General features: G+C 34.4%; 1 protein-coding gene and 1 long non-coding RNA gene across 3 annotated transcripts; both read right to left on the reverse strand.

Annotated features, from left to right (window-relative positions):
• Window positions 1-1,997: 1,997 nt before the first annotated feature.
• Window positions 1,998-2,618, reverse strand: LOC137728161 (uncharacterized). The gene has a single exon (XM_068467033.1). It carries the CDS (start codon window positions 2,616-2,618, stop codon window positions 1,998-2,000), a length of 621 nt encoding a protein of 206 aa, XP_068323134.1.
• A 381-nt stretch (window positions 2,619-2,999) lies between these two features.
• Window positions 3,000-8,426, reverse strand: LOC137730292 (uncharacterized). Of its 2 annotated transcripts, XR_011068116.1 has the most exons (6): window positions 8,371-8,426; window positions 8,153-8,245; window positions 7,998-8,077; window positions 7,834-7,888; window positions 5,751-5,796; window positions 3,000-3,114 (listed from the first exon to the last, which is right to left on the reverse strand). It is a non-coding gene; the product is annotated as an uncharacterized lncRNA (long non-coding RNA). The 2 variants fall into 2 exon arrangements; XR_011068115.1 differs by lacking the exon at window positions 3,000-3,114 and having other exon boundaries at window positions 5,504-5,796.
• Window positions 8,427-8,704: the final 278 nt, after the last annotated feature.

Raw genomic sequence — 8,704 nt, forward strand, 5'->3', positions numbered from 1 at the left:
AAACGGTTAAACGAATTGAATCCACAACTTATGAAACGCAATTAGAAGTAATCAAATCAAAATGCAAGCATAAACATATATTTCGAATCCCCCCCCTAGCCAAGGGGGGGGTTTAGTTCCTCATACGTACAAAATAAAGAGAATCAAAGAAACACCTAAACATTCCAACAACTCAAACTTGAATTGTATGAATGTTTAGGCACTCTTCTCTTCCATTCCTCATTCGTACAAAACAAAGAGTATTGAAATTAAATATTGAAATCAAAGAAACACCTAAACATTCCAACAACTCAAACTTGAATTGTATGAACGTTTAGGCACTCTTCTCTTCCTCTTCGTTGTAGCACAAGGTCTAAGGATAGTTTGATGGTGTGAATGGTTTGGGGAGTGGTGAAAATGGAAGGGGGAGGCCACGGCAATGGGATGATTTCTGGTGGTGAATGTGCACGGCACTTTGGATTCTAAGGGGATGTTGTTGGTGTGTATGGATGAATTTCTGAAATGGAAGAAGTGTTGTGAATGGAATGAATGAATTGTGGCTGCAATGCATGCTTATTTATAGGTAAATGAGAGGGGACATGACAACTAGGAGGTGGGTGGAAATGTGGCTGCAATGTTAGTGATGATTATGAGTGAATGCATGTGGATTAAAGTGGAATGACAGCTAGGAACTTGGTGGAAATCTGGAATGGTGATGGGAGATGCATGTGGCTGATTTATGCATGTGATTAAAGGGTGGGAGTGCATGTGCTTTGACATGGTGGTGCAATGATGAAAGAATAAGTGCATGTGGCTGAATGCAAAGGGAATGCAAAGTGAATAATGAATGCATGTGCAATGACAGCTAGGTTGAATTAATTAAAGGGAGTGCATGTGGCTTGGTTGGAATGAATGGAATGCAATCTGAAATGGGAGAGCATGTGGGTGAAATAATGAAGGAAATGCATGTGGCTGCAAGGTGTGAATGATTATGATTGCATGTGGGTGAATTAAAGGATGGAATGCATGTGAATGATGGCAGATTGTGTGGGTGAGTGATTAGGTTGAAAATGCATGTGGATTAAAGGTTGGAATGAACATGAAATGCACGGCAATGATGGTGTTTTTCTGCAATGGTTGCAATGATGAAATGGATGGGAGTGCATGTGGATTAAAGGGGGAAGGTATGGTTATGGTTATGATAAGTGATAAGTGATAAGTGAATGGTTTGGTCTTCAATTTCGTCCATCTACTTGGCTTTAAGCATATGAAATCCATTCCAATCTCTAATTTGCTCCAAAAGGCTCCAAAAGGCATCCTTTTGCATACTTTGCCCTTAGAACCTGAAAACACACAAAAGAAGCATAAAGGACTAAAATAACTAAAGAAACATAACGTAAATGCACGAGAACAAGCCATTTAAGTCGCATGAATATGCTCCTATCAAGTCTAGTTTTCTGTTTTTGAGTCTAGTTTAGTGTAATTGAGTCTAATTTGTGTAAATTAGCATCCCTCCTAATCCCTGGCCTAGAACGATCCCTACTTTCACATACTACAAGTATAAAAAAGACGGTTTAATTTGTGTGCTATTATATATCACATCAGTTGCACAGTTAGCATAGAATAGATTACCAGATACCTCCATTTGATTTGCACAGTTAGCCTTTTGAATAGCCTTACCCACAATGCACTCCCTAGCTCAATGTCCAAATTTATCACAGTTGTGACATTTGGATTTTCCCTTATATCTGCACTCACCAAAGTGAAACTTTAAGCATACGTTGCACTGAGGTTTTGTCACTTCTTGATTCATGGAGGATGAAGAATTTGCATTTTGTGCAGGACCCATAAATGACTTTTGCTAAAACTTAGGCTTTGAGTCCCACTTCTTGCCTTTTGCATTCCAGTTCTTCTGAGACTTAAATCCACTGGATTGAGAGTTACCTCTATTTTGTTGCCCTTTTGAACTCACAGAGAAAGAGGCAAATGCTTTCTCACTAGCATCAACAGTGTGCATATCAAAACGCTGTTCCTGGCTTTTTAGAATTGCCAACCTCCTGTAATTCAATAGTCTCTATACATTTTGTGTTCTCAATCACAAGACAAATGGGATCATAGGGTTTGCTAAGACTGATTAAAACCTTTTGCACAAGTCTTTCATTCGATAACACTTCACCAAACGTCTTCATTTGGTTAATCAGTTCATTCAAACGTGTAAGATACCCAGATAATGATTCATCATCACGCATTCTAGTATACTTAAATTCACGTCGAAAATTTTGGAGTTTAACCGACTGTACTTGATCACCACCATGGTATTCTCCATATAGCATATCACATGCCATCTTCGCTAAATCGGCGTTGGCAATTCGAGGAAATATTTCATCAGAGACTGCACTTTGTATAATACCCAAAGCTTTTGCATCTTGCATATATGCAAACACTGTTTTCTCATTGTCTTCATCTTCTAAGCTCCCTTCAACCTTCTTCTTCTTTGAATCTGAGGTCGTGACCCCTTTTTCAACTAATTTCCATAGCCCATGAGATTTGAAGATCGTCACCATCTTAATTCTATAGAACTCGTAGTTCTCATAGGAGAAGATCAGAGTTCTCAGCTCATAATTTCCAGATCTAGCCATCTCTTAGCTTAAATGATAGGAAAATAAATCGAATTTGGTTTCTATGGAGTTTCAGAACGACTCAATTGCTTCAACGTTGATAACGTCAACTTCACAGTTCACGCACAGATCTCAATTGATCGAACCTGGCTCTAAGGCCATGTTAAAGTTTGATTTAGAGTATGCTAATTCAAGAGAAGAAAGGAAATCATAGAAAATGGAGATGAATATGAATATGAGTGTTTCTCTCTCTCTCTGCAAAATCGCAGAGAATGTTTTTTTTATTTTTTTTATTCTCATTTCTCACACACATTGCACTGCATAACGGTTAGTTATGCATCTGGATTCTCACCATTACATTAGGAAATGATCTCAACCACACATACATACATACATATTTGCATATCCAATGCGTGACCCAAATTGCTGTGCCAATGTCCTTCCCTCCTTCACATCTCTTCTGTTAAACAGTTAATATTGACGCTGCAAATATCGGCATCCGATGTCCTTGGCTTCCCTTGCATTATTCAAAGTGGCCACACCACCAAAATCTCATCAAATATTGCCGAAACACACAACCAATTCAACAGTGAATCAAGAGACAAAAACAAGTAGGAGAGTGGTGGAAGTAAAACCAAATCATGTTGATTCTTGTACAATAATATTCATTAAAATGTGAAGACATGATCCAAATGTACATCTTTGCTTCCATGCAATACTGAACACGATCATGTTGTTTGGTTCTCCCTAGTAAATTCATTGAAAATGGATTTAATTTATGAGCAGAGCTAGCTAGCTCAGAAAGACATTAATTGAACTGAAGGAGCTTCGAAGGTGTACATGGCCATTTGCTTTGTTACTATTTAATGAGTTTCATGTTCTTTGATTCAACAAATAGTTGAAGTTGAAGAAACATTACATTAACACCAAAATCTTCTAAGTGGACCTTTATGAAATTATGTAAATCTTATTTCATATGGACCCCAAATGGATGGCCCACATGTGTCATTCACATTACTTCACATTTACATATATAGGCTTAATTATTAGTATGGTAATGTTGGGGTAACCAAATTTCTAAATCAAATTTGTATACCAAATGATATGGATGTTGATGATTAGATTATTACTTAAATGTTGATTAATGTGCTTATTTCCTATTAGTAACACATCATTTAGATTAACAGTTTGGTTTAAAAATTTTGGGTAAAGTACAAAAAACTACCTCAACTATTGGTGTCACGACACTTTCATACCTCATCTTTTAAAATTGACAATGTCATACCTCATCTTACGAAATTGTGTCAATGTTATACATTCCGTTAGCTAGGCGTGTATTTCTCAGTTAAATACTGATGTAGCTTGATCCAGAACCCATTTTTTATTAAAAAATTATTAAAAACTAAAAAAAATCATTTAATATTTTTAAATATTAAAATATCTCTTTCTTCTTCCTCCTTCTTTCTGGGTTGCGGGAAGATGGGGAAGAGAAACGGGGGAGGGACGAACGAACTGGAGGTTTTTTATTTTATTTTATTTTATTTACTTTTTTTTTATTTTAATATTTAAAAAATATAAAATGATTTTTTTTAGTTTTTAATAATATTTTATTAATTTTTAATAAAAAATAAATCTCTGATCAAACCATGTTAGCATTTAACTGAAAAATACACGGCCAAACTAACGAAAGATATAATATTGGTACAAATTCTAAGAATGAGTTATGACATTATCAATTTTAAAAGATAGGGTACGAATATATCGTGACACCAATAATTAAGGCAATTTTTTGTACTTTACCTAAAAATTTAATATTCCTAACATCATTCTTATTAGTGTGCTCCTGAAATTTATTTTGATTCAACTTGTCCTCTGAAACGCACGAATGTATCTCACTTTACTCTCCATTAAGTTTTTCATCCATGCCGCTAACGTGGCAACCACATGGCCAAAAAATAGATTTGTTGTCTTTTCCCCTTCTCCTTCTCTCCTCTGATCATTTCACTCTCTCTCTCTCTCTTCCCTCACCGGCTTCTTCTTCACGCTCATCCATATCGACCATTCCCACCAAATTTATCAAATCTCTATTCCGACTGAGATCACAATCCAGATTCGACTATGGAATTAAAACTTGTTCATAAGCATGGATTTTTGTTTTTTTTTTTTTGAAAGAACCTCCGGAAAGTTCCATATTAGACTGAGCTTCTAATAAAACTATATATGAAAAAGAATACAAATCTGAAAATACCAGGTCTCCAGATCCAAAGGTAGAGCGATTCGCGTTTGAACAAGAAGTTGAAATTGTTTAGCTTTTGTTTTGGGAAAGGAATGAAGAATCTAGAAAAAGATGAGTAGGATGAAAACATGAGGAACAGAGAGAGAGAAATGAACCAGGGGAGAGAAGGAGAAGGGGAAAGGACAAAAATGTCCTCTCATTCTTGCCATGTGAATGCCACATCACCAACATGCATGGAAAACTTAACTGAAATAACGACATAGTTCTCATTGTTCTCGATTAGCACTTGTACTTCACTCATACTTCACTCAGTGCTAATAGACATGGCTAAGGTAAATCTATCTTTTTTTTTTTATATGAAGAAAATAATACTACAATTTGATATTGATTAATGATGACAACTGAGGTAATGTTACAATGCCTTTTTCGTGTTGTTTTTTGATTTGGATAGTATATGTTAATATAAAAAATTAAATACCCTTAAGTTGAATCTACTTGGATCTTTATCACACTGGATGTTTCATATATATGGAAAACCCCCGAAAATGTGAGGTATTGCGGCTAACATTTTTAATCTAAAAGCCTAGAAATCATAAGAAAACAAATGTTGAGCTGCAGTAATCTCACACAACAATTTCTAACCCCCCGAAGATTGGAGGAATTGCGGCTAACATTTTTAATCTAAAAGCCTAGAAATCATATGAAAACAAATGTTGAGCTGACAGTAATCGCACACAGCAATTTCTAACAAAAATTTGACCATAAAAATGTAAAACCATCTTTCAATCAGTATTTTTCATCTTATATTGCAAATGACCTGCTGCCATGGCTATAAATTCTTTAGGTGAAATCATTGTTCTACTAAAAAAAAAATAGAAACGGAGAAAAGGTAACGAAGAACATGAGTACATGAATACCTCAATTCTGAAAACAAAGAGGGAGCCATTTTTCAGCAAGCTCTTCCTGTCAGGAGGAACAACAAACTGAGAAAAACAAATCATGGATTCACAATATAAAACTTCATTCTTCATGTATAAATTCAGTGTGTGTGTAAAGCTCAATTGGGGTTTCAATAAAAAAATTTCTATTAATCACATCTTATGGTGGTGAATCACAACTTTTTCCTCCCATCTTATGGATTCATGTATTTTTCCCAGTGAATTCAAAATGAAATCAGAATAACGGATTTAGTACAAACAAATTGATGAAATTTTTTGAAGCTCCTACAGACACAAACAAATTGATGAAATCAGAATAACATCATCTCCATATGTGCCACGATATATAACCATACTGCAAAAGTTATTTCAAACACACTACTGTTTATATCTGCACAACTAATAGAGCCATTAAAAGAAAAAAGCAACTATCTTATTTGATAGCAAGCCAAGTACATTTTAGACCATAGAACATAGAAGCAGTAGTGATATAGATAGAAATATAGATATTTTCGGACTAATATCTAGGTTCTTTTTTTTTAATCAAATACGATTTCTTATTCGAATTGCAATATTCCACATGTATCTGACAACGTATAAGTCACATTAGAATGATAGCTATCGTGCAAACCATTTGATAACACATATTTATAGAATTAGTCAATTGTGTGCATTTGAGTGAATGGTATCGTATTTGATCTCAGGTGCAAATTCTACTCTACTGGAAGAAGTATATTGTCTGCAATTTTGTTAAAATAAATAAAATAGTTTAATATTGGAACAATGCTTTTAAAACATGAACATTTAATGTGGAGAAATTGGAAGTTGAAATCAGTGGAAAACGACACAGGATAGAGAACAAAATTCAAACAATGTTGTGATCAAAGTTGGAACTCCGTTGAGAGTTCAACAAAAAGATTAGTTGAAAATGCACTAACAGACCAACTTCAAAGAAAATATAGTGTCAAATGATGGTGCTAGGAATAGAAAAAAAGCAACCTTTATATGGAAAGTGAAAATCGAATCCTTTAGCTATCACATTGACATGCTTGGAATGAACAGCACGCATAAACGTGGTTAAAAAACAAATAGAGATGCAATATCACCAAAATTATCTCCCTGTTATTTTGTATTGTGATAAGATTTATGCTAAACAGCGTTTTCACCAAAATTTAATAATAAAAAGACTAAAATAACATGAGAGAAAGAGTTTACTTCTACCACAAAATCATAAAATTAGAAAGGAAAAAAAAAAAAAGGAATTTGATAACATTGTATCTTAAGAAACCCCCAAATTTCGAGGAATAATTGCTTAATGAAATGATCTTAGTAAAATTTTAAGTTTATTGGTTTTGCTTTATGTTACAACCATTTGACAATATAGTTGCAATGCAATATGCATCCAAGACCAACCCATCACATTCGAAAAATTGTAAAATCGAAATGTGTGTCATAAGACAAAAACAATAAGAGAAGAAGAATAACTACTTTTTATTTAACGTCTTTCTTCATTATGATGGCTTTATCATACTTTACCATCCTAATTTCTACACTTATCTTTCTAAAGTTCATTATCCAAAGAAGTCCATTTAAACTATTCCAACAGATTCCTTCCAATCATATAAAGACAAATCCTATTTTTGTAAGCTATTTCTGCAAGTATTTTACGATTTAAGAAGCAATTGTAAACACATAAAAACACAAAACAAAAAACCTAGACACCGTGTCAGTGTGCGTGGGTGTGCATGTTTCTCCAGTACCTTTTATCAAACAGGTGGCGTGAAGGTGCTACTACGCAGGATTGAAGATTGAGTACTTGAAAATCATAGGACTCAAAAGTCATATTTAAGAAGAAAGAAAACGAATAAAATATGACATGAATACTCAAGGATGGGCAATCAAACTGAGTCCAGTGAACCCGCCTAAAATTGGGCCGAGAACCCACCAGGAAACCCAAATGAAAAACAGAAAGAAGACCCAACCTTAATTTTAAGTAATGTATATGTTGGATTCTTCCATATTTATGAAAACAGAAAATATGATATGAAACAAACGTTCTTGCCTGTAGTTTTGAGGATGTTTGGGGTTAACTCAAGTTCTTGAGCCAAGGATATAATCTGTCAAATTCAACCACAAATGAGGTTAAGATTATTGTCAATAGCTAATACAACATACACTAAAAAGGTTTTTGACAATGAAGATATAATCCCAAAAATCATACTCAACCCGCATTGCAGAAACGAAAACCGTAGCTTATATACATTCTCAATGTCCTCAGCAAGTCCTCTCTCCAATGGCTCTGCAATCTACATAAGGTTTTTAGAAGATTATAATTTAAAAACTGAATCACATAAAATTTCTGAAATTAGGTTGCTTCTTACCGTAGTTATTTTATTCTTGTTATTGTGTATTTCAGCAAAACATTTGATTGACAAAGACTACACTGTTTCACAACATGAAACAACAGGATCAACCTACAAACAAAAGCATATCCATCAAGAAAAGAAGATAATAAAATTTTACATTCTTAAGGGGTGGAAAAATTACTTTGAAAAGAAAAAACGTGAAGAGAGGATGAGGATTGGGAGCAAACAATTACCTTGACTTCTACTTCCAAATAAAGCTCTCTTAGGTCCTTCATTATTCTGATATAGCCTGTAACACCTTAATTTATGTTAAAAAAAAAAAAAAAAAAAAAAAAACCTAGATCTTAAGCACCAAATCTTTCACTTCAAATTCCATAAAAATAAAACCTCTGAAACAAAAAGTTATTGGGCTTTCTCTTGTGAGGAGGAGTTCAAAACTCACAGTTCTGCAAGATGGGCATCGGCCGTAGATTCGATTGGTCTCGGATTTCACATTCGTTTTCTGCCCTTTGCAAAAATCACAGAGCAGCCACCTCTCCCATTGCAATCCTCGCAGAGAATCGCCAC

This window comes from Pyrus communis, chromosome 3, assembly GCF_963583255.1.
Source record: "Pyrus communis chromosome 3, drPyrComm1.1, whole genome shotgun sequence".
Taxonomy (NCBI): Eukaryota; Viridiplantae; Streptophyta; class Magnoliopsida; order Rosales; family Rosaceae; genus Pyrus; species Pyrus communis.